Source organism: Scleropages formosus, chromosome 14, assembly GCF_900964775.1.
Source record: "Scleropages formosus chromosome 14, fSclFor1.1, whole genome shotgun sequence".
In the NCBI taxonomy this organism is placed as follows: Eukaryota; Metazoa; Chordata; class Actinopteri; order Osteoglossiformes; family Osteoglossidae; genus Scleropages; species Scleropages formosus.
Window position 1 is genome coordinate 25,954,964 of NC_041819.1, and position 25,944 is coordinate 25,980,907.

General features: G+C 51.3%; 2 protein-coding genes and 1 non-coding gene across 3 annotated transcripts; 2 read left to right on the forward strand and 1 right to left on the reverse strand.

The window, feature by feature from the left end:
- Positions 1–39: 39 nt before the first annotated feature.
- Positions 40–149, forward strand: trnal-caa (transfer RNA leucine (anticodon CAA)). Its single transcript has 2 exons — positions 40–77; positions 104–149. It is a non-coding gene; the product is annotated as a tRNA-Leu (tRNA).
- serpine3 (serpin peptidase inhibitor, clade E (nexin, plasminogen activator inhibitor type 1), member 3) lies at positions 46–11,200 on the forward strand. Its single transcript, XM_029258174.1, is given in 11 exon segments — positions 46–96; positions 5,403–5,584; positions 6,391–6,749; positions 7,711–7,954; positions 8,237–8,320; positions 8,322–8,470; positions 8,636–8,840; positions 8,927–9,027; positions 9,133–9,219; positions 10,753–10,836; positions 11,012–11,200. Coding segments are annotated over 11 exon segments (1,599 nt in total). The 3' UTR covers positions 11,065–11,200.
- Positions 11,201–12,223: 1,023 nt separating this feature from the next.
- On the reverse strand, positions 12,224–25,831 carry ints6 (integrator complex subunit 6). The gene is made up of 18 exons (XM_018739933.2): positions 24,370–25,831; positions 23,923–24,000; positions 23,332–23,481; positions 19,722–19,811; positions 18,497–18,680; positions 18,275–18,400; positions 18,015–18,166; positions 17,569–17,721; positions 17,351–17,483; positions 17,177–17,271; positions 16,980–17,090; positions 16,669–16,887; positions 16,160–16,286; positions 15,557–15,699; positions 15,124–15,397; positions 13,745–14,065; positions 13,465–13,558; positions 12,224–13,369 (listed from the first exon to the last, which is right to left on the reverse strand). Exons 1-18 carry the CDS (start codon positions 24,478–24,480, stop codon positions 13,276–13,278), a joined length of 2,655 nt encoding a protein of 884 aa, XP_018595449.1. The 5' UTR covers positions 24,481–25,831; the 3' UTR covers positions 12,224–13,275.
- Positions 25,832–25,944: the final 113 nt, after the last annotated feature.

Here is a 25,944-nt window from a genome sequence, read left to right on the forward strand (position 1 = left end):
TAACATTAACAGTGGCCTTTCACTGTTACTAAGTAGTCTGTCAGGATGGCCGAGTGGTCTAAGGCGCCAGACTCAAGGTTCAGCACCTTCCACAAGGTGGGCATTCTGGTCTCTGAATGGAGGCGTGGGTTCGAATCCCACTTCTGACAAAACTTTTGGACACCAGGTGGTGCAACAGTTCAGGATGTTGACCTGTCACCTGAAGGCTGTGGGCTCAGAATTCACTCTTTGCCACAGCTGTAATGCCCCTGAGCAAGGTATTTACCCTGATTCACTCCAGTAAAATACTGGGATGCATAAATAGGTTAAATACTCAAAGTCACCTTGCATCAAATTATCAGATGAATGTTAATAGAAACAGAGCTCATACAACTGTCTTCTAATTGTCTTTTTTCTTGTCTTTACGTAGGAACATATTTATAATTGCATAATTATATATAATTATATATAAATGATTGTATAACTGTACGATGGTCACCAGGGCACACCGTAAGAGTACCGTATTTGTGTGCAAAATCAAAAGAGAAAAACAAAGGTATTTAATGAACTTTTTCTATATAGTTCTCCTGTTAGAGTAGCAATAAATAGTATCTTATACAGTCATCTGCATCTTGCTCAGCGTGGAAATTATTGATTTACTTTGCGGATGGGTTCGCCCAACCTGGTCATCTTAAAATGTGTACGGCGCACTTGTTTATGCGCATCCTCAGCAGCTGAGTGCGAGAGAGTCACACGGCTAACCAGAGGGCAACCAGAAATATGATTGGCCGGTGCCATGGCAACACAAAACAATCCCAAATGTGCGTTGGGTCTTATGGAATTTATGGAAGCGATAACAGTGGGACTTGAATGTTTCGCTGAAACTGAGTGGAACGGAGAGAGCGAACGCAGCTGGGCACAGTGAATGAACCCATTCAGCTGGGAAATCTCTCTCTCATTTGTGTTCCTGTAATCCCCTTCCAGGAGATGGCGCCTGGGCTACAGTTTCATAATTGCCTCCAAGGGCCAATCAGAAGCGAGCGTTGCGCATAATTTGCATATAGAAAGAACTGTTGCTCAGCCTGTTGGGGTAGCAGACCTAGGAGATATAGCATCTCTCAGGGCTTCATGGCTCACAGCAACACCCACATGATGTGTCACCAAGGAGGGACCAGGGTAGGCTGCACAGGTGGCGGACAAGTGCAGTTGCACACCCGGCCACAAGAGGGAGCGCTCATTATTGTATCATTCTGCAATATCTCATTATTGCGCATCTTAATCATAAGAACCTTATGATGCCTTTTTTCAGTGCGGCTTTTTCCGCGTTTCTGAGATTTTTGTCGGTTTGTCATCTAATGTTGTTTCTGTATGAAGTTACGTCACTTTCCTTCACACCATGTTAAATGTTGATTACTGTCTATAATTAGTTCATATTATTTTCATGTTGCAGTCTTTCAATAAGGTGACGCAATAGAGGATATGTAGCTGATACATCAGTGACAAAAAAGAAAGAAAACAGTAAATAAAGAACAAAGACAGTTTGCTAACGTTTCCAAATAAGCCATCTGGTAACTGAGGAGAGGAAAACAAAAAAATCCCATGTCAAGGAAATTGTGAAAGAAGACACCTCTGGAGAGCCAAGTATCAATGTCTGCCCACCCCACCTGTGCATTTTAACTTAAAATATTGAAAGTGTTTAAACACAGAACAAAAGGACCAATAAACAGGAAAACAGTCACACGCACAGGACCTGGTCACTCCTACTGGTCACTCCTCTACCTCTGGTCACTTGGTGGTTCCACAAGGGGTCCAAAACAAAAAGTCCACCAAAGCTCAGTTTGGACTCCAATGTGATGGAACAAGCACCCCCCTGACCCTCAGAGCTTCTGAATCCCTTTTGGCATTCAAGAAGGGTCTCAAACCCATCTCTTTGAGAGCCACTTCTCTCCTGATCTCCTGATCTCCTTTTCTATGATTATCGACAAGCTGTGTGTCCATAATCCTATGTTTGTGTCTAAAGCTTTTTGTCTGCAGTCAATAAGAGAGCATTGGTGTCAGGAGTGGGAACGCATACTGGTCAGTTAAATAAAGAGCAGTATGCTGAACAGCACCAGCAGCGTGTCAGATAATAAATCCCCCCTCCCTGGCCCTGGCCCTGGCCCATGCACCGGGTCGCTGGCCTCTAATCCCTGCGTACCTGGCAGCTCGGTGCTGCGCCACCGGTCCACGCCGCGCTGCGCTCCGCTAATCCAACACCCAGGGCCCTGATGGAAGAAGTGGGGCATCGGGGGTCAGCGGCAGCCAATCGCAGCCCTCCGTTCGACTTTGCTTCTTTTTTAAATGCAACAGTGGTTTAAGACAGAAAGCAGGTCAGGACCCCACTCTCACCCTGACACCACGTTCCAGCCCGCGCTCGCACAGACCTCCACCCCACGGTGCTCCCTCTAGGGACCAGTGGGCTTGGATTCGCCCTGTTGGCTTGCGTCACGCCTGTTATCCAGCACGGGGTCACCTTGGTGTACGGTGGCCGCTGTCCAACCGCACACTGCCGATCCCACAATGCACCGTTCATCCTGACCTTCGACCTTGCTCCATAATCCGTCCCCAGGGAGAATAGTAGGCATAAACAGTGAGGGAATTCCTCCAGGGTGCCCAAGTGGAGAGAGCAAAGAGGCCCTGCGCATGTCCTCGGACAGGACAATGGAGATGTGGACGCGGGATCGAGACAAAACACCACTGCTGAGGACGCGTGGGTGTTTCCATCCTGAATAGTGGCGCAGTGTCCATCGCTGGACACCGTGACCGAGGTGCTGGACCAGCCTGGGAGCGGCACCTTTCCCACTAAATATAAAGTCATCAGTTAAGGGCACAGGAGTCCATCGTCTGGCAGCAGGTTGGTGACCCTCGTGTCCAGCGAGAAGACCAGTGCTGAGTTCAGGTCTGTTTCGCTCGTGTGTCCAGCCTGTTCGTACATTTGACATCTGGACACTTGAGCAGAGCTCATCACACACACACACACACACACACACACACACACACACACACACACACACTTTCAGAACCGCTTGTCCCATACGGGGTCACGGGGAACCGGAGCCTACCCGGGTACACAGGGGCGTAAGGCCAGAGGGGGAGGGAACACACCCAGGACGGGACGCTAGTCCGTCGCAAGGCACCCCAAGCAGGACTTGAACCCCAGACCCACCGGACAGCAGGACTGTGGTCCAACCCACTGCGCCACCGCACCCCCCCAGAGCTCATCACCTACACTGAAAACCCATCTGTGTCACAAAGTCTTCAATAATTTATTGGAGCTAAATAAGTCACTCAGGAATGTCGACGACTCCAGAAAATGTCCCAAGACGTTGACTTTACATGTTGCGTGTGTTGACAAGCTCTCAGCAACGACCGAAAATCGAAATGAAAGTGTTTTGTTGTTTATATAGGTCTTATAGAAGTAACGATTAGTTCGGAAGGTTAAGGGGATAATTTGATAATGAAAAGTTACCAAACTGGTTCAAACACGTCACAAAAATTCTTTGCCTCTATTGATAAGGACGATGTTAAAATAATAAGAAGCGACACTGTGTATTTGGGTTATTGGTGTAAATTATGGCAGATAAACATTCATATATATGGGTGTATTTATGAGTTATTCATTTAGGGGGTGCGGTGGTATGGCAGGTTTGGCCAGGTCCTGCTGTCTGGTGGGTCTGGGGTTTGAATCCCACTTGGGGTGCCTTGCAATGGACTGGCGTCCTGTCCTGGGTGTATCCCCTCCCCCTCCAGCCTTGTGCCCTGTGTTGCTGGGTTTGGCTCCAGTTTGCTGTGACCCTGCTTGGGACAAGTGGTGTGTGTGTGTGTGTGTTTTTCATTTATTTGGAACCTCTCCAAAGCAACAAAAGGTGAGGGTTGTACACTAAGCTACTTACACTGATTTACCCAATTTATACAGCAGGATCATTTTTACCGTATCACTTCAGGGTGAGTACTTTGATCAAGGACGCTACGAGAGGATGTGGGATTTGAACTCAGGTCCTTTGACCACTAACAAATGGCTCTAACCTTTACACTAAACAGGATGTTGGAAATGGTCAGAGAAGGTCTTTTGGACGTGTAGCAGGAGGACATGGTTTCTGTCCCACTGTCACACACACGCACACACTGCCTTTCTGGGAGGAACAGCCAAGAATTCCTCCTTTAGCTTTTTTGTTGCGCCCTACAAGTCCGGACAAGGCTCGTTCATCTAGGCGGTCACTCGAACCCTTGTTTTAGTTCAATCACCGTGATATTTTCCCTGTTAGCGAATGCCTTAAATCCCACATTCCATTGATGCGACTGTGGTACGGAACAATGTGAGGGCCCTGTGAACGGTCCCCAAGTATGCGCTGCCAATTAGCGCGTCCCAGAGGCCGGGGCGACTCCGGCGGGACCGGGGGCCACAGACCTGGGTCCACCATGGGAAAATGTCCCATCATCCGCCGGGGTCCCTTGAAGAACACGAACATGTGCCTGTCTGCTGCTGGCCAGTCTGGGATGAGTCCACAGAAATTCGCTGCATCCGGATTGGAGACTACTTACACTGGGTCACTCATCCGTACATCAGTGGAACACACACTCTGAGGGAACCTGAACAGCATGTCTTTGGAGTGTGGGAGGAAACCAGAGCACCCGGAGGAAACACACGCAAATACGGGGAGAACATGCAAACTCCACACGGACTGAGGGGATCGAACCCACATCCACTCGCACCACCCACTCACTACTCACTGTGCCGCCCCTAACCTGTCTATCAGTTTATCTATTAATTTATTTAATCTATCAATGTATCTACCTAATGTATCAATTAAATTGCTAATATGCAAATTAGACAGCAAACCTGAAGGTGGTGACAGTATTTATGCATTTACAGGATGCCCTACAGCGGGACGCCTCCAGCAGCGATGGAAAGGTTAGTGCGGCACTCTGGGAAGAGGGAAAGTGCCCTGCGCAGCGCAGCGCAGTCCTGCTTCATGCTCACACCTCCGCTGTTGATTTCACCCCCCCCCCCCTCCAGCTGGCATTAATAAAACAGTCGTCATGGATACATAGTGTCTGTACGGATATAATACAGTACTTCTCAGCACGAGTCCCGAGTCCAGATCGTTATTGAACCATATTCAGAACATATGGAAATAAGGGTGCTGGTGCGGCGGGAGTGTGTGTGCGCGTGCTGGTGTGCGTGGGCTGGTGGTGTTTAGCGAACCCGGGTTCGGATTTAGCGATCAGTGACATGCCTCCCCCCGCCAGGCTCCGCAGAGCCCCGGCCGGCAGGAATTCCACGGCTGAGTGGCACGGACATCGCCGCCAGAGAGCGCGAACGCGGGCCGCCCCCTTTTAAACGGGCTCTTAGGGCTTAACGGGGCTCATTCGGCCGCAAGAAGGGGCCGCGTGGACACGGAGGGGCCACCGAGGGGCCGGCGGGAGAGACGTCCCAGGCGGCCGGTGACAGCTGCATCGCCTGCGTCACCTGCATCACCAGCCGTCTCACCCGAATCACCTGCATCATCACCTTCAGCACCACCAACATCCTCCGCATCATCTCGACCGGCAGCGGGAACAACAGGTGAGTCAGAGGGTCCGTCGGCGGGGGGCGTCGACGTACCGCTCAGGTAAGGGTGCAGTAAATCGTACATACATAGATAGATAGATAGAAACATGAAGAGCAGTTGGGTCAAATATTAATAAGAAGGATGCTTCTAGTAAAAATCTGGAACCAAAAGGTGCAGCTAAGAACTTTCTGGATCCTGCAGCACGAGGCTACAGCAGCGTAAAGACAAAAAAGAAGTATGATGCTAAATATCGTGCACATTAGAAATACTTTACATATGGAATTGAACAAGGTCATGATTCCAAGTCGTCCTGTTCATATTTAGTGTGAATTATGATGTCTGTCTGTGGACTTTAGCAGCTTTTTAACTCAGCGTGTGTGTGTGTGTGTGTGTGTGTGTGCGCTGAGCTGCTTGTTGCCCCTGGTCTCTGCTGGTCCAGCGTTACACCGTTCCCATCTCCGGCACACTCCCTACTCATCATGGTTTACATTTCCTGCGACGCCTACGGCGACATTGGCGATATTGAACTAATAACTGTATCCAAATCACACTGTCCATCACACTGGACCTGTGTGTGTGTGTGTGGGTTGAGGGACAGTTTGCATGAGTAACGGCTCCAGGTTCTGGGTCCAGCACCGTGGGGCATCTGTAGGCAGATACGGTCAGCAGGTGGCGCAGCGGTTAGAACCCCCAGCATGCAATAGAAATGGGTAAAGCAGTGTAAATTGCTTTCGAGAAAAGTACCAGCGAAACGAATTAATAAATATTTCAGTTCCAGTGGAGAAGCTGCCGATCGTAACCACTGCCGCTCACCTTGCAGAGACCCAGTTGCTGGGGGCGATCGGCCACCCGCTGCCCCGGCAGCTCCGCGGCCCCACGCACACCCCCCGGGCGGCCCGTCTCATGCTCTCATGGGTCACGTGTCGCTCGCCTCGCTGCTCGTCTGCCTCTGGCTGCTGGGGGGGGGGCACGGCGGGCTCGGCGGGCTCGGGGAGACCCTGGGGGAGCTGCACTCCGAGTTCGCCGTGAGCCTCTACCAGTCGCTCTCGGCAACGGACAACGACTCGAACCTGATCCTGTCGCCCCTCAGCGTGTCCGTGTCCCTGGGGCTGCTGCAGTTCGGAGCCAGGGGCAGGACTCTGGTGCAGCTGGAGGAGGCGCTCAAGTACGATGCCAACGGTAAGAGCAGACGGTGGCCCCGTCGGGGCTGAGCGCAGCGTTACTGCAGCTCCGTGGTCAGTCTTTGCGTGGGGGAGGGGGGGCGGGGGTGAATGAAACAAACCCAAAATGTGCTTCTGCCAACTGGTGCTGCCCCCTACTGGTGGTGACCAGTCAAAGTCAGACTAGCAGCTGCTGTGCTTTTCCTAACGCTTCATTGGTGGGTTGGTTAAGGGCGGCCCGGGGGGGTGGGGGGCGGCAGCAAGGTTGCGGCCTGGTACCGCAGGGCAGTGCTACATTCCCCTGGATCCCAGCGGGGCAGAGCGGTGTCTGAAGCCCTAATGCCCCCCCCCACTGGGATCCCCACCCACCCCCATTCCAGTGTAATCTCATTATTGTATGGGTAATGCTGAGTGACCCGCTGGTTGAGAGTCCAGCGTGGTATGGTGTGGCGCGACCGCACAGCAGGGTAGGGCGATGCCGCCGTTACCATGGCACACAGTGAAGAAACAAACAGGTGGAGAAGGACTGACTTATTAAGGTGTCAGGAGCTTGCGGGGGGGGGTGGGTTCCAAAGAGATGGGTTTGAGACCCTCCAGTATATGCTCTCCAGATTATAATTATGTCTCACATTATAACTATACACACTAGACAGTCCTCCGGGTGCTCTGGTTTCTTCCCACAGTCCAAGACATACATTTTAGGTAAACTGGTGACCCTAAGTTACCTTTAGCGTGCGTTTGAGTGTGTGTCGTTGCCCAGTGGTTGACAGACTTCTTGCCCAGGGTCTACCCTCTTCGCATCTGTGCTTCCCGGATGGACTCTGGAGCTCCGCAACTCTGCATTGGACAAGTGGTTGTTGATCGGACCCTTGTCAGATCGGTAGACTAACAGACTTTTAGGGCTGCCGTGTGATCGGCCAATCACGACACGCGCTTCCCGTGGATGCATCGCTGATCTCGCTTCCTGTTGCCACCTCCAGATGTGGAAGCTCGGGACTTCCTGCTCCGGGTGCAAGGCGACGTGGGAAACTCCAGCCAGAGTGCGGCAGTGCGGGTGGCGTGCGGTCTCTTCATTCAGCGAGGGACGCCGCTCTGCCCGGCCTTTACCCAGCATGCCTTGCTGTGGGGCGATAGCAGTGTCATGCACACCAACTTCAGCCGCCCTAATGAGACACGCGGCCAGGTTGAGCAGTGGGTCCGCAGCCACGACGATGGTAAGCGGCAGTTTTCGCGCCTTTTCCTTTGTGGAACACTAATGAGAAATTCCTGCCACCCCCTGGCCACAGAAGGTACTACATAACCCCTGTGAGCAGCAATACATTCTGGGAGGAAATCTTTTCTAATACAATTTTAATTTTTAAAAAAGTAGTTATTCAGAAAGTCATGCAGAACAACGTAGAGACGGTCTCGATATATTATAGTATTGAATGAATGAATGAATGAATGAATGATAGATTCTGGATGCCTTCTGGCCACTAAGACACTATCAAAATTTAACCCCCCCAGCCCACACTCTTCCCAACCAACCCATGTGGGGCAACTCCTCGGGATGGGCGGAGCCACCGGGCGACCCGGTCAGGTGGGCCGAGCCACAGATGGCACTGGTGAGCACGGTGGCTTTCCGGGGCACTTGGCAGAAACAGTTCCAGCACGCGGAAACGCAGAGCCTGCCCTTCACCCTCGCCGACGGCACCGTCTCCAAGGTACCCATGATGTACCAGGCCACGGACGTCCTCTTCGGTAAAATAACCCAGAAGTCCTCCTTTATGAGACGAAACATTGAGTCTAGCGAGTCGCTTCCCATCTGTTTGAATTAGATATAAATTAATTAAATCTTAGTATAAAGACAGGGCGCCTTACTGGGACTTGATCCACCACCCACCTCCACAATGCATGTGTGCCCAGGCCAGTTCCACATGTCAGGTACTCCGGAGCACCGGTACACCGTGCTGGAGCTGCCCTACCTCGGGGGGTCCGTCGGCCTGCTGCTGGTCCTGCCCGGCGACAGGAAGATCCCGCTGTCTCACCTGGAGCCACAGCTCAGCGCTCGCACCCTGGCCACGTGGGAGGCGGGGCTGCGCAGGACCAAGATGGACGTCTTCCTGCCCAGGTGAGAACCCCACCAAGATTGGGGGCGGGGGGGTGCAGACGCCACACCTACAGAGCACAGCGTCTCAACTCTACTTTCGCTGCCAGGTTCAGGATCCAGAAGAGGGTTGACCTGAGGTCGGTGCTTTCCTCGCTGGGCGTCTCGGACATCTTCGATCCAGCTGTAGCCGACTTCAGGGGGATCTCAGGTGGAAACTGTGGCCTTTTTCAAAAGAAACGTGAACCAAGCACCTGCCCGTTTAGTTCCACCTTCACCTGAGCGGTATTTCATGGCAGCGCCGCTCTCGTTTCAGCGGAAGAGGGGCTCTACGTGTCGCAGGCTGTCCACGAGGCCAAGGTGGAGGTCACCGAGGACGGCACCAAGGCGGGGGCTGCCACGGGTAAATGCGGACACCTGCGGATGTTCTACGGGGGGCGGGGCTTATGGCTCTCAAAGAGCTCCTCACGGACCCCAATTTTCATTCTACGAACACAGCTGGGACTGGAGGTCTTGTTCACGACTCCAAGGTCATTTTTACCTCTAGATCACAATCAGTAAAAGGTCAATAAGACCGACTACCGAAGACCCTCCTCTAGTTATCGGCGCGTTCGTTTCGGTGAGAATCTAAAGGCTTTCATATTTTTATTCTAGCAACGTTAAAATTTGCTATATACTCTAAGCATCGTCGAAATAAAAAAAAAAAAAAAGTTGAATGGAAATAATATTTTGACTAAACGTGGTTCTTTGGAGACTCAAGGATGAGGCACAAAAAAGATATTTTCTTTATATTTAATATAGTTAATAAATTAATAATTCCTATTATTTCCTCTCCGGACATCACCAGCTCAGCTCTCTTCTGCTTTAAAAACACGGCACCACATCGCCACTCCTCCGACACGGATAGGGAGGCTTCAGCGCTTCTTATCGCTCACATTCCCGAAACGTTCCTGTCGAAGCCCATCAAGGTCGAGTTTTACTCACACCTTCGCCGGTGGAAAGTTACGAGTAAAAAAAGGACGCACCGCTCTGCACTTTCTAGAATTTTCCATTTTGTAGTACTGCATTACATTAAGCAGCAGTGATGGACATGTATAAAAAAAAGAAGTGCATGTGACAGAGCAAATACAACATATGTACTATTAAAAATGATACAACATGAATAAACTTATCACCATGAACTCCTGTTCAATGGAAATAACTGAGCCCAAAAACATGTGCAGTTTCTCATCTGGTTATTGATCTCCAACACTCGGGAACTCCAGACAGGAGCGGTAAACACTGCGGAAGTGAGTTGAATTATGGCGGCCCCACATTCCCATTCTGGGCAGCAGGTGGCGTAGCGTTTAGAGCTGCTGCCTCACCCACAACAGACCCGGGTTCAAAGCCTACCTTTTGCTGTAGGATCCTTGAGCAAGGTACTTGCCCTAAATTGTTGCAGTAAAAATTACCCAGCTCTCTGAAGGAATGGATAATCATATGTAGATTCCCACTATAATTTTGTATTGTAGGGGCAGCTGCTAGCATAGGGGTTATAGCTGCTGCTTTTGGACCCCAAGGGTGTAGGTTTGAATCCCACCTCTACCTGTAGTACTTACCCTAAATTGCTACACTGAAATTATCCAGCTGTATAAACGGGTGAATAACATGAAGTACCGCGAGCGTTACTCACCTTCACGGTGCTCGATACCTTCGGCAAAGTGAAACTAAATGCAATTAAAAATGAATAGAATGTTCGTATCTTGCAATATTCATAACTACACCATTTGCAGCACCATTTCCTGAACATGGGAGTATTTACGGTCCCATGTACAACCGCCATGATGGGATTAATAATATCGCACATGTACGGGAGTGAAGCAGAGACACGAGACACACAAAGGGCTGCAGGGGTCCTCAAGCTCCCCCTACTGACTTTTCTCCTCCTCGCCCACAGCGATGGTTCTGCTCAAACGCTCGCGGGCTCCCGTGTTCAAGGCCGACCGGCCCTTCCTCTTCTTCCTGCGACAAGTCAGCACAGGTACAGAGACGCACTGCTCACGCTCGCGTTTTCTAGTCCGGAATGGACATTGATGTAGCGGTAAGCAGTTTCAACTCTAACACTTTTACCCAAATTTCTGGATATTACCGCAAGACCAATGAGGGTGGCGACTACACCAGCGAGCGCCCCTGAAGGCAACGTTCTCTTCCCCCAGGGTCCATACTGTTCATGGGACGCGTGGCGAATCCTGCGGAGCAGCTGCTGTGAACCCATCCCCCACCCCCTGCCGACCGCCACTGGTGCTCGATAGCAGCAGCCGAGGGACACTGCTTCAGCAAGAGGGATACTCGCTTTGTACATATCTGTAAATAAACTGTTTTTTCTATTTGTAGGACACTTTTCTTGCAGCACTGACTGAGGTTTACACGAGCACAGTAACACGTTAAAAGCACAGTAAATGTCCTGGAGGGATGACCACATATTGCTGGTTCTAAAAATCACTGTTGTTGAAAGGGGGAAAACAATAATGAGAACACAATAACAGTAATTATAACAACTGTCTGGTGGGTCATTTATTATAAGGGCCAAATTATAGGAGCAACATTTGTTGCATGTACTTTTAATAAAAAAACTTCAATTACCTACTGCAGTACCATCCCTTGTTTATCAGGTAACTGGAAGCTAAAAGTACATAAGGAAGGTATAAGAAGAGAAAAACTAAAGTTCTCTAAATGCCTTGAGTGAGTCACCCCCACCAGTCCTATAATTTTTGTTGAGAAGGTTTACTGCTTGCAGCCCTTTAATTGAGGTGGCAGACAACATTTATGGTTAAAGCTTTTGACTTGGACCAGGGTTCAAATCCTACTCCTGCCATAGTTCCCTTGATCAAGATACTTGTCCTGAAATAAGAGTAAAAATTGGTACATGTTTCCAAGCAGCCTAGAGGGAAAAAATTTAGTGCAAGTAGCATTGGTGGCAGAAATAGTACTCCTTCCAGCAAAGGAATGGAATAAACAAATAAAAGCCCAGAAGAAAGCGATCACTTTCCAGACAACTATGACTGTAGGCCATCCCTCATTGGAAAGGAAAACACATATATACATACTTGGTTCAATAAGAGGTGCTCCTTCCTGAATGCTTTCAATGCTAAAACTTCACCTATAGAAACACATGGACAGTAAGTCAAGTTAACTTTCTTTAGGGTTACAATGAACAGGTAGTGTTGGAGTTCTATAGCAGACAGGCAGCTCTTTGACCTAAATCAAAGTGTTTAAAACTACAACCTCATGTTTTTGCAGCCATCTTCTCTGTCTCACACACACTATCCCATCCCTTCAATTACAAAAGAAAAAAAGGCAGATTTATCTTTTATTTACAGCCAGTCTGTGTAAAATAGAACCTTTATTCAAGGAAATACAAAAAGACATTTGTAACTCTTGCATTTAGCACTTTTACTGTTTAAATAGCTCTCAGTTTATTTACACACATACAGTATACTGAAAATATTCTTGTTTATAAAGATTGACACGTATGGCAAAAGATTTGGTCCCTGCATTAGGGAGGGAAGGTGGGACGTGTGTCATGGAAGGGGCAGGGGGGAGGACTTTAAAAGTCTGGTTAACCACCTGCACAAGGTTACCAGCCCCCATCACTGGCCAAACACTTGGAAAAGGAACACCTGGAAACATCACAGCTTCCTGAGATAGATTTGCACGCAGTAAATGATTTGCTTGCTGTAAATTAAAATGCCAACCTAAAACTCAATTAAAATTAACAAAATTCATTAAGCTGAGGATCTTTTAGAAAAGGCTTCATCGGTCATTAACAGGAAGTGGGCTTTTTCTACTATGACGACAGATTAACGTGCTCCTCAGGAAGGGCAATAAGACCCAACGCGAGGCGTTAGACATTAGTTCATCATGAGACTGAAACCCTGGCAGTCCCATCAGTAACCTGGTACAGATTGCCACTGAAACCATCTTATTGGTGGAGAGAGCAAAGGAGCGCAATTTCATTGGTAGATGATACAGCACAACTGAATCCTATTGGTGTATACAGGTACCAACACAACCTTTACATCATTTAAACCCATAATCAAAGGGTTTGTCCTCCAAAATGTGTTTGGCGTCGAACACCTCTGACCACAGAGACCACGTCTCAGACATCTAAAATGGGCCCGGAACGTCCTCCCCCACACCATCTAGAGCTTTAAGTAAATCAACACAGACAACATGGGGGGGGGATCTTGCACATATATAAACACGCGCGCGCACACACGCACGCACACACGCACACACACACACACACACACACACACACACACACACACACACACACACACTACAGTTTAGTGCCCTGGTTCAAGTCTTGCCGGTGTCTTGGTGTTGGGCTTATCCGTATCTCCAGCACTCTGGCAAGATGGAGTTCAAGGGCGGGTCAGAGGGCCACAGGAAGTTGGTATGTGTCCAAGCGCTACACTCAGTACCCGTCCAGGTGGTTCCTCTGGTTGGCACGCGTGTGAATCTCCTCCAGGAAGCCCTCCAGCTGTTGAATGAGGACTCGCTTCTTAAACCTGCGGAGCCAGAGAATAAGGTTCGGCACCTCTGACTGCGCGCGCACGCACGCACACGCAGAGACAGAGAGAACAGTTGAAAAATCATTCCATACCTCGCAGCCTCCTTGATGATATTCTGCAGGAAGAGCAGCCGTGAATTCAGACTCCCCTGGACTTGCTTGAGGAAGTAAAAGATTTTGTCGTACCCTAAAGAGATGGGCAAGAACAGGGCGACAAGCTTAAGAGACCAACTTCTGGACCCATTTCAAACGAGGACCGCGAAGTTTGAATGCCCTTCCACCCCACCGTCACACCGATCGTGAACATAAGCGTCGGTCCAGTCGGACGCTACGCGTGAAGCCAGCCGTGCCTCGCAGACATGGCGCCACGTACGTCTGCCCGGTTTCCGTATCTCCCTGTTGATGAGCAGCCGCAGCTCGGCGTTGCGCTCCACAACCCCGCCGTCACGTTCCGCATCCCTGCCGCTACGCTGCTTCTTCAGCCTGTCGGGGGATGGTCGGGGCAGGGAGTCGCCGGGGGCAGGTTCCCCGTCCTCGCCGTCCTCTGACGGCACCCCACCGTTGCGTCTGTGCTCTGCCACGGCCACGTGGTTCACCACATCGTGCTCCGATACAGGCGCCCTCTCGGGGTTGTAACGGTCTCCCATGTGGTTCCCCAACACGGCGTCCTCGAACCCGTGGCTCGCCTCAGGGGCTGCAAGGGTAGAGTGCGCGCACGCACGCACATACACACATACACACACACAGCTGTCACAGGAGGCAAAAGCCATTACATCGCATGTCAGACTGTGTGAAGCCAGTTGCTCCCAAAATTCTGGTGGTGACCATGGTACGTGCAGGGTAAATGAGCAGTCACTGAGACAGTGTTTATTCACACAGTTTTCCGAATTACCGGCACAGTGATTTTCAGATAAACTAAAAATAAATAACTCATTTGCATGAAAATTAGACTTTATTAACAAAAGCTTTCAGCGGCAATTCAAGTCCGGCACTGCGGCTTCTGGGACTGCTAGGACTTCCCTCTCTAATTTAATTTAAAAAGGTACACAATTTTTCATTATGAATTATATAATATACAAAATGCATATTCATATTCCGTACCTACACAATGGTGCACAGAACATAAATGTGTACTGAAAGAGTTGAAAACTAAATTTGACTTTGTCAAGGGAGCGAATAGATGGAGACCATTTACAGCGTAGAGCAGCAGTCTATCGTGACACTTCCTACGAGACAAAGCTGCAGCGTTTCAACGGAGCAGCAACACGTCACACGTTGACATAACGTATAAGGCAGCAGATCTTGAGTTTCCTAATGAAATTAAATAATTAAAAACAAGATTACAACTTATTTCCTGATTTCAGTGGCAAAGTGTGGTGCCCCCAGATCCCAGGGCATACATGGATGCTGGACATGTGTGTTCATACTGAAATCCCAAGTAGTACAACGCATTCTCAATACCACGGTAATACCGTCCCTCTACAGGCTGGAACCCCTCATCAACCTCATGTGGGTCGCGACCATCGGGTTTGGGAAGCGCTGCCCTAAACGGTCAGGTGCCAGTGAGACAACGACCCCGCTGCTGTACCTTCGATAAAGAGCTGACGAACGACGGCTGCCCGCTTAAGGGTATGCGGATGGAGCGAAGGTGGCGAGCGAGAGTTAGCACGATGCTAAGGAGTGGAACCGCGGCCGGATGGAGGTCGAGCTGTACCGGGACGGTGTGACCGCAGTTCGGAAGTGGAGACCCACCTCTAGAGGAAGGCAGTGCCTTGGCGCTGGGTGCCGGGGGCGCAGGGGCTGGAGACGGCGGAGGCGATGGCAAAGGACTAGGGGGTGCCGGGGAAGCCCTGTCCCCAGCAGGACTCATAAGGACGGGTGGGGTGTAACCAGAGCCCAGGCGCAGCAGCGGAGACATGCACCTGCGCCTCTTGGGGGCACCGCTGAGCATGCTGGGATCACCTGGCCGCTTGGTCTTGTTCTGGGGGCTGGCGACAAACTCGTCCGCCTCGTCGATCATCATACCCTGCAACAGAGGGAATGATGGGAAGAGGTCATCGAGTTTCACCCCAAAACTAAGGGTCACAGGAGGGCGACGTAAACGAAGCTGTCGCATTGCCATCTTCTCAACATGGACCAACGGCTGTGGCGGAACCCTCCCCCCAAGCGGCCGGTCGCACCGCACCTTCTTGTCCAGCTTGAAGGGGTTGCCGAAGGTGTGGAGGCGCTTGGGCTGGTCCGCGTCAGCCTCCCGCAGGGGCGGCACCACGTTCTTCAGGAAGTCCTGGTAGTTGCCCATCTCGGCGATGGCCACAGCGTGCAGCTGGTCTGAGTGAAGGCAGCACAACCGCGTTAGCGTGACCCGGTCGCCCTCGGTCAGTGGCCTGCCCACGCCACTTACGGCTTTGCTGGTTAGCCATCGTGACTCATTCTTTCCAGGACCAGCCGCGCAAAGGCGGAAGAAATAACAGGGAAATAATACGTTTAAAAGTCAAAGCAGAACAGGAAGGCTGACAAATGTGCTGATAAATCATCCTTTTTCATTTACATTTCAATAAATGAACAGTAGAGTACAGCGCAGGGCGGGTAACGCAGGTCACTGCCGTCTCCCCCCCCCATCCGCCACGGCTCCAGCGCACAGGGAAACCAACAAAGGGCTCTCGCCTTTACTACGGTATTGGCAGTCTGGGTACGCTGCCGATCAATAGTATTGATTAGTAATCCAGTGCTCTGTAGTTCAGACTCCGGATTGACATGCCCACTGCGGTCGCGACCCTTGCCCCCTCACCTTGGTCCCGGGTCTGAAGGAAGCGCCCAGTGGCCGTCAGCAGGTTCCTCCTCATGCGGCTCAGCTGGTCCAGCAGGTGTCGCCGGGAAACGTCGTACGGGTTGCGGAAACTCTGGGGCTTCACACTCTGGTTCCGGTGGGAATACAGAGAACACAGCGGGTCGGACCCGTCGGGAAGAATCGAGATGGAGCAGAAACTAGTCGCATCCCGAGATGCATCCGTCCGGGTTACGAGGACTCTGCCAACTGCCAACTACTAAAGTAATCGTGCCTGTTGTAATGTTGCTATTTCAGCACAAACAGCTGTCAATTTTGAGGCCCAGAAACACGTCTACCGTGGTAAACTAATGGTAATTTCATCTTTAGTTCATGAAAATTCACGTTGGAGTTTTTGGGAATGCACTACACCCCTATAGGGCAAAGAAGGCTGTACCGCGCACCCTACAAGGTGCTCTGCTGGAACCGAACTGTCCAGCCGCCGCAGCCTTCGCGACAATCGGCAAACTCACCTTGCTGAGTGCGGCGAGGTGGAACCCGGCAAAGTCTTTGGGGCTGAGCTCTGGCGGGCAGGTGCGGTCCTCTCCCAGGAAGCCCCTTAACAACGTTGCGAAATCGCCGCGATGACGAGCCAGCGCGAGTCCTCCGGGTGGACACCGCACCTTGACCCCGGCCTCAGGAGGCGGCCTCTTCCCCACGGAGGCAAGGACACGCTCCGCCTCCAGCTTGGTCTGGACGCAGAGGACAGACAAACGTGCTCGTATGAGACACCAAAGGGATGGCCGGGTGGGCAAGGGATGAGGAATGGACAGGTGGGCCACACCTGCTGGCTGAGTTTCTTCAGGTAGGAGACAACGCTGTAGCTCAGGCCATACTCCATGTTGTCAGCGAGCAGGTTTGGTGCTCCCATCATCCTCAGTGCCTTGCGCAGGGGCTGAGAAGCAAGGAGGAGCAGTCAGGGCACCCTTCCCATAGACCCCCCCCAGCAGTGATTTACCATGTGTACGACCACATGTTTACCCCGATATAGTAGGGCGGCAGGGTCTTCAGGTAGTTTTCGAATGACTGTCTCCACTTCATAGTCGGTTTAAACTTGTGCACTTTGCAGAGGTCATCTGCAATGACCACAAAGAGAATAACTAACTGTGAGGAGGACACGCTGCAGGTCTCAAACACTCCGGGTCACAAACTCACCCAACAGAGGGAGCAACACAGGATAGTCGTACGGCATGACGAACAGGTTGACGCAGGTGAGCGCCGTGCTGGCCTTCAGGTACCCAAAGGGCTGGCCCAGGTCGCTGTACTTGGCACTGTTGCACACAAACACCTGGGGAACAAGCGGGCCACACCTCTTCAGAATCATTACACCCTCGCTGCGTGGCCTCACGTGCGCCACGGGATCGAGGCCCTACCTGCCAGCAGGTGTGAGGAGACTTCCTCTCCAGGATGTACTGGGTGAGCGGCGAGGGCTCCAGCTCGTACTTGTCGAACGGCACTTTGTCCACCACCATGGGCTCCGTGTCGACACAGGAGAAGCGGACGTGGGGGTGGGCTGAACGAGGGGGCTGGAAAGGAGAGAGACTGGTCAAAGCGGCACAAACAGGAGGACCTTTACACGCTGGCTCAACAATCAGCACATTTGAGAGTGGGAACTTGACCCCAGGTGACCCCTCCTTAGCGCTAGAAGTGACCTTGGACAATCTCAACAAGCCAGCCCTTATGACTGAGGGCAACCGTGTTTGATCCACTCCACCAAACTCAAAATAAGTAGGTCAAATTTAACCAGATCGGTCACTTTCACACGTCTGTTCGGCATCCATCAAATCCCGGTCCTCCCGGCTCCCCGCAGACTTCTCACCAGGGTGGGCGAGTTCTGGTCCGGCCAGAAAGCCTCGGGGATGGGCCAGTGCCCCACGGGAACGCCGGTCTTGGGATTGGGTCGCACGTAGATCAGCCTGTGGCTGCAGTGCCAGGGCTGCGGTCCGGGCTTTGGGGGTTCGGCAGGACCGTCTGAGAGGGAGGGGCGAGGAGAACGGAGACGATGCAGAGTGTCTGGATCAGAGGGTGGAACGAAGGTGATGCAGCCACACAACCGCGACCAAAGACCCTCAGTCTTACCCTCGAGCGGCGCAGGGTCGGGCCCCGTCTTCTCGAAGTTGATGACCACCCCACTCTGGACCTTCTGCACCAGAGACTCGAGACACTGGTTCAGCATGCGCTGCGAGAACACGCTATAGGAGCGACCTGTCGGGGGGGGGGTTCCAGGGTCAGCACAACGCCTAGCGAGCATCTTGCGTCGCAAAAGCCATTAGGTATCCCCAAATCCCCAGACACGCTCACCTCCGGTGACCTCACACATTGGCGTGATGGCAGAGTCATCGGAAGGCACACCCCCAAGTGGCTCCGCCTCTACGGAGGCATGGCCTGAGATGCGAAGCACCAGGGCAAAGAGGCGCTGGTCCCAGCGGAAGGGCTCCTTGGTCAATTCGCTGCCAGGCAGGGGTGTAGTTAGGGGCAGGTGGAGCTGGGGAGAGAGCATAGTGGTAAGAACTGCTGTGTTTGTACCCAAAAGTCACAGGTTTGAATTCCACCTCCAGCTCTAGTACCCGCGAGCAAGGCACTTACCCTGAATTGTTCCAGTAAAATTACCCAGCTGTGTAAATGGGTAAACAATTATAAGTCACTTTGGAGGAAAGCGTCACATTACTGTAGTACTATAGTACAACCCTGCTTAAACAGTACTCTTGAATAGTAAGTATCATCACTACATCATGGTGGCTGAAGAACGAACAGGGTAACGGAACAGGCAGTTGCTCAGCAGGGCTGTTGTAACAGTGGAATAAAAAAGATTGGGATGTATTACTTATTATATATATAATACTTAGGAACTGCTGAGGTTGCAGAAATGCAACTATGCCCTTGAAATAAATAATCATGAAATATATCACCATTATATCGACTGTCTGAACTGCAGAACTGCAGCCCCAGCTAACATGGACTGTTACATTCTCAGCTGTCACATCTACACCGGCTTCGCGCTTTACGAACACGGGCGGTAAGAGAAGTTTGTAACTCGTGTTGTTCGTAACTCGTTTTGTTTGTAACTGCAAAGCGGAAAAGGTAAATAACAGATGACCTCCGATTCATTTAGCAGTCAGGTTCAGGAAGAAATCTCATATTACTACAATAAATAAGGTATTAATTTAATGCTGAGACGCATGTAAATAAATTTAAATAATCGGAAACATTGCATACTCTACTAACTCCTGGTCAATGACTAATTCATCCCACAAACACGTGCAGCGTTCCTCATCTTGCCACTGATCACCGGCATTCAGGAACAGCAGACAGGAGCAGTGAACACTGTGGAAGCGAGTTGAATTAAGGCAGTCACACACTGCTATTCTGCTCGGGTGCTCTTTACTGCCACCTATCTGTGTGGAGGACAAACGCGTGTTTGCTTTGCTACGGGTCTGAGGTCTGATTAAAAAACGTGAAAATCCCCCCCCCCCCGGATCTTGGCAGATTCATAGCTGTTTGTAACACGAGGAGCCAGCGTACAAACCTCGTCCTGCACCCCGCTGCTGCTAGTCAGCTTTCCCCCATCTGTGATGGCGATGATGACTGAGGGCTCCAGGAAGAATGGGTTCCGTCCCTGGGTGGGAGACAAGGGCGTGGATTACACACACACACACACACACACACACACACACACACACACACACACACACACACACACACACCCCCTTAAGACAGCAAAAGGAGAAAAACAAGGCTGCTCCCAGGGGCTTGGAAATTAACCTAAAAGAGTGTGTGGGACACCAGGGATGCAAACCTCCAGCACTTCTCATAAAGACACATCTCAGATGCAGCTGAAGAGCCAATGAGAACGAACCAGGAGGGCACCCTGGGTATACAGTGGAACACAGTGGGCGGAGCTTTGCACCCTGGGCCGCAGGGTAGGGCGGAAAAAGACCCCTCCGGAGGACCTCCGACTCGAGACCAGTTCCGCTTAGGATGTTGTGCCCACCCAATTCTTGCCTTAAATACAACCGGAAACTAACGAATTAGTGATAATGCACAACAATATTTTGTCTTCTCACAATATGTTGACCTTAGCACATAATATTTCTGCCTCGCTGCCTGAATGGGTCTTTGGGGAACAGGCAAGAACACCATAGCAAATCCTAGTAAACACCAACGTACGATGGGAGCAGCGTGTACATTTACGCTGTTTACAGGGTGACAAACGCAGCTCCAGGAACACTTTATAACAAACAGATGAATAAATGACGGCGCTCCACAGACGTGGCAGCAACGTGGATCCGCACGGCAAACGACCGTCACCCCAGCACGAGGTAAAGAGACACCGCCGATCTGGGGTTACAGGCACATCTTCACCATCCAATTACACCCCCCCGCACAATTACATTAGTCCCCCCCCCTTCAAGCACAGTGAGGCTGCAGATCTGGATGTCAGGAAGACGTGGGGGCAGGGCTGCGCAGGGGGTAGTCAGTGCATGGAGAGGACCGCACTGTTGTGTGCTAACTCGGGGGGGGTCTAGATAAGAGCCTCCTTCATTATCTATACTGTGGGGGGGGGGCACTATTCCTGAAGCAGTGCCTCAAAAGGGCACAGCCAGACAATGACATGCAAAAGGGGGCGAGGCTATAACACAATGGCATCATGGGGGTTAACGACACATGGGAGGGGTCGACTTGACTGCGCTCCAACAAGGGGAGTGTAGCTCTTTTGGGCTTAAGGTTCCTGGCCAGGACACCTTTAGAAACACAAGCAATAAGAAAAATATTTAAAAGAATTTTAAAAATTATATGTACCCCATACACATGAGCTGGGAATAAATTCCACTGGACTGTATAATCCCTCCAAGATGAGCAAGTATGTCTGTTAAAATTGTTGTTTGGTGCCTTCGCTGGCATTTGTAGCTAAAAAAAAAAAAAAAAAATACCGTATATTTTTCTTCAGCAATTCATGGTTGAAGCCAAGAACGGGGATCAAACCAGCAACCTTCAGGTTACAAGTCCACATCCTTTACCGCTACGCTGCCTGCGACCTATTGCCCCGTCTCTCCCCATAATAGAAAAAAAAGGGGAAACAACCAGTGTGTCCACATGCAGCCAGGCTGAAACAGGACTAACAGAAGGTTGTGGGATCAGTTCCACAGAAGAGATGTGTTAAGGCAACGAAACTGAACGGAGCCAAGAACCCAGCAAAACAAAAACAAAACATTAAGGCCTGGAGTTTCCCAGGCTGTTGCCAGGAAACAGAACCAGAGAGATGATCAGTACCAGGACAACCCACAGGGGTTGGGTCAGACCTCCCACTAAGGGGTCTTTAGATCTTGGCCAGTCAAGACACAAATGCGGCGAGTGCCCTTTACCAGGCTGGATGACATGTACCACTGGTGCGCCATGCTGTATGGTACTGGACTGTATTTCACTGCATTCTTATTGTATATGTTAATTAAAATCAACATTACAGTACAGTACACAGCTTCACTGTCTATAGTGTCAAGCAATGCACTGTACTGAGCAGCAGGTGGCGTAGTGGTTAGAGCTGCCCCCGTGCTGTAGTACACTTGATCAAGGTGCTCGCCCTCAAGTGATACAGTAAAATTACCCAGCAGAATAAACAGGAAAAATCAGCGCAAGCCACTTTGGAGAAAGTCATGAGCTAAATAAATGTGAATGTTCTGAACTCAAAAACATGACCCACGCAACGCTGAACCCTCTACAATAAATAAACCATGGTAACGACTACAGTACAAACCGTACACGACTGACCTGCACTCTGCACTTCTGATCGTCCCAGAAGCATTAACGCATCCGGTGTGTTTCTGCGCATTATTTCTGGGAGGGCGGTCGGAGAGAGGGGCCCAGCTCCACGTACCAGTGCTGCTCTCCTTAACCACACGCGTGCAACCGGGGCCTCGGAGTCACAAACCGTGGAGGAGTCCTGCTCAACCGGAACGTTCTCTTACGAACGGAGTTCAGCGGAGTCGGCCCCCCAAACTTACACACTTGATATGGAGTGTGTTCTTTACTCAAAATGTCTTAGTCTTGGTGACAAGAGTGGGTGTGGGGTCACCGTCAATCCTACAATTCTACTCCATTATAAAACTATATGCAGTTACACGTGTGATACGACTGTACTCCGAGAACCACGTGTCTCCGTCCATCAGTCCGCCCACCTGTCCAGCTGACCGCTGGTGAAACGCACTCGAGATCAGCGCTCGCCAAATTTATCAATTTAATGTAGAAGTCAGTAACCTGGACAGACGGGACACGCTCCAAGTCCCCTAGTAGCTATCTATGAGGGGGATCTATGATCTAAATTAGAAAGCGTGGTAAAGAACGGTGGCCAGAGCTACAGCAGGGTGTTGACGAGTTTGGGGCAGCGCTTCCCGTTCGCCATCGCTCTCCGGCGGCAAACAATTCCAGTTGCTAGGAAAGGTCCGTTTATGAAAAAAATAGATACTGGCAAAATTAAAATCATGAATACTTGTCAAATTCATCTGCAACTGAAAAACATTTGTGACTTTGAAGTTCATAATTAGGGAACCCACTGTGTTACAGTGTATATTAATGAGCCACAACATTACAGTATTCCATAAAAATGATATAATGCAGTGAAATGAAGAATATGGATTTTATATTTCACTGACGTGATGATACCAATTTACCCATTTAGAGGAGTGGGATTTACCATACCAGTTCCAGTAGCATAGTGGTTAGTGCCCCTGCCTTCCACCTGTAAAACTCAAGGTTCGAACCCCACCCCCCTGCTGTAGTGTCCATGATCGAGGTACTTACCCCAGGCTGATACAGTAAAGAGTACCTTACTGTATACACCGGTAAATTAGTGCAAGTAGCTTAGTGCTCAAACCTCATACTGTAAAGGCACCTTAAAAGAAAAGTGATGGAAAAATAAGTGTAAATATGTGTGTGAATGTCCACTGGCTGTAAACGGGTGGGAGGCCCAACAGCCATTTGGGGAGCACAGGTGTGTGTGATCATGTGTGCTGCTTGTTAAACTGGGGGGGGGGGGCAAAGAAGGGATTTTGGTGGTGGGGGGAGGGGACAGCGATATGAACTCGCCCCCACACACACACGCAGAAGAGTGTCACAGTACACTGTCAGTGTGTACAACGTACCTGCCCATAGTTGTCTATCCCAGACACTAATCTATTGAGGTTGAGCAAATCGAACGAGGTCCTGAGCGCCTGTCCCACGGTACTGAGTCCCACCGCCTGCAGGTTCTTGAGCTCCATCATGAACGTGGCGTGGTTCTCCTTCCAGCCCGCCTGCACGGGGACGACAGCGGACACACAGGTTGTCAGAGCCGGCGTCATCATCAAGATCATCTTATTCAACGTGCCATCAGAGAGCTGTACGTAAGGTCCGAGCGACGAGACGCCTTTCCCCGTCACGGGGTTCCACGTGACCAGGTGCGTGACACCCGCATCCGAGTAAATACACACTCGTCCTCCGTGGTATTTGGAGGGTGATAATGAGACATTAGGGGTAACTTGGACAGAAAAAGGAGAAGGAGGAGGAACTGGGCAACTCTTCCTCCACTAGGTCATCCAGCTGGAGCGCGGGGTCCCGTCCCCCCCAAGTCACACGCCATCTGCCCCGTTCTACACAGGACCCCACCGTCCGTCTGCCGGGACCTGAGGAAATGGGGGTGGGCGAGGGGGTCAAAACGCACCGGTGAGGACAGGAGCCGTCCAGGGTCACGTTACCTTGATGCCCAACGGCGTCTCCTCAAAGGACACCAGCATGTAGCGGTCGCCCCGGCTGGCAGGGTCCCTGGACCTGAGCTGTGGGAACATCAGAGCAACAGAGGGAGACAGAGAAGGGACTGAGGGAGACATAAAGGCACAGACAGGGAGAGACTCTGTGTGTGTGTGTGTGTGTGTGTGTGTGTGTGTGAGAGAGAGAGAGAGAGAGACAGAAAGAGAGACATAAGGGATGGAGAGAGAGACAGAGGGAAGGAGAGCTAGACAGACAGGGACAGTGTCAGAGAGAGAGAGAGAGAGAGAGAGAGAGAGAGAGAGAGAGAGAGAGAGAGAGAGAGAGGAGCGCTGGGGCGAGCGGAAGTCACAGCGCGAGTCAGAGCCCCGGAGCCGCTTCCGGACCGGCTCTGTCCCCCGTCCCTTCCCAGGTGTCCCTCGGTTGTCTCCCGGTACCTTCATGAAGGTCTCTACGGCGCCCTTCGCTATGTCCAGGTACGTGGTGCCCAGGTGGGTGCGCTGGTTCATGGAGGCGGACGTGTCCACCAGGAAGAGCAGCACGGGCATGGTGGCGCCGGGAGCGGGAGCGAGCGCGATCGCGGGCCCGCGCAGCGCCGAGAAACGAGCCTTTGTCCGCCGGCGGCCGCGCGCAGCCCATTCAGCCGCGCGTCCCGCGCTCGCCCATCCGGGCGCAACTCAGCGAGGACGGCGGACGGCCCCCTCTCCTCCTTCGGGGCACTTCTAATGGACCTTAGAGCGCGCGGGAGCGGATGTGCCGGCTCACGAGGGGACTTTAAGTTGCTTTGTTTGTTGTGAGGTCACCGGTTTTTTCTTTTTTTTTTTTTTTTCTCTTTCTCTTTTTACGTAAGTTTGCCGAAAGGCGCCGCCGCGCTCCCCTCCACGCACTCGTCCCCAGCCTCGCTCTGTACTGAACGCTCGGCGTCTTTCTCACTCGCTTTAACCCCCCACTTGAAGGTTTGGCACCACCCCGAAGCGGCATTCGGCGAGCACGTGGGCACAGTGCCCCGGCGCTGATTCGTCGTTCCATGCGAGCTCATTAACATATCCAAACAAGAGGCGGGACGGCGAGACTCGTGTGCGCATGCGCGCGAGGAGGACGCCTGCGACGTGATGAAGAGGGTAGAACAGCGTGCGAGCGCGTACGGCTCGTTCGCACAAACGGAGCGGATTCGGTGTTACGTGAAAGAAAACACGTTCTCTGATGGAACGCTGCACAGTCAGTGCGATGGGTAGCCGAAGTGCGAGCTCGAGTAAAGTTCTGTTCCACATCATGAGGCATAGGTCACCGACTGACTGAGAGAGTGTGTGTGTGTGAGAGAGAGAGAGAAAGAAATCGGTAGTGTGGAATGTGACTACAGTTCACCAACACTGTGTGTGGAAAAAATAGAATGTTGGTGTGAAACCAGCCAGTGTGTGAGAGAGAGAGAGAGAGACCGACATTGAGGAAGACTCCTCCGCCCTTTGTTCTCCATGCGTTTGGACTTGCCCTGGCCGTGCCCTCCAGCGCTCCTCCAGTAACCGACACACTCCACTTACCACGATTCATTTCTCTGCTGTCGCAACACGTTGGCGTCGTGTGTTCGAACGCGCTCGGAACACAGTCTGGATTCCGCGGATCTCCGCCATGGAAGGTTTCAGATGATAAATATCCACCTTCTTGGGGGGGAAAGAAACGTGTCGAAACTCCTACGCTGCTGGATGTGGGCCTCCATCTGAGTTCTCGTACACCCACAGAAGGATGAGCTTCTCCTCGGTAGTGAGCGGAGCAAAAACTAAGCCTCTCGCTCACGGTGATCTTGTGAACGCGAGACCCCCCACGTGGGCCTGTGCTGAGCCCACATCTCATATTTTACATTTACATTTACTTACTTAGCAGATGCTTTTGCTCCAAAGCGACTTCCAATGAACTCTACGTAGGGTTATCAGCCCACACACCTTACTCACCGTGGTGACTTACACTGCTAGATACACTACTTACACTGGGTCACTCATCTATACATCAGTAGAACA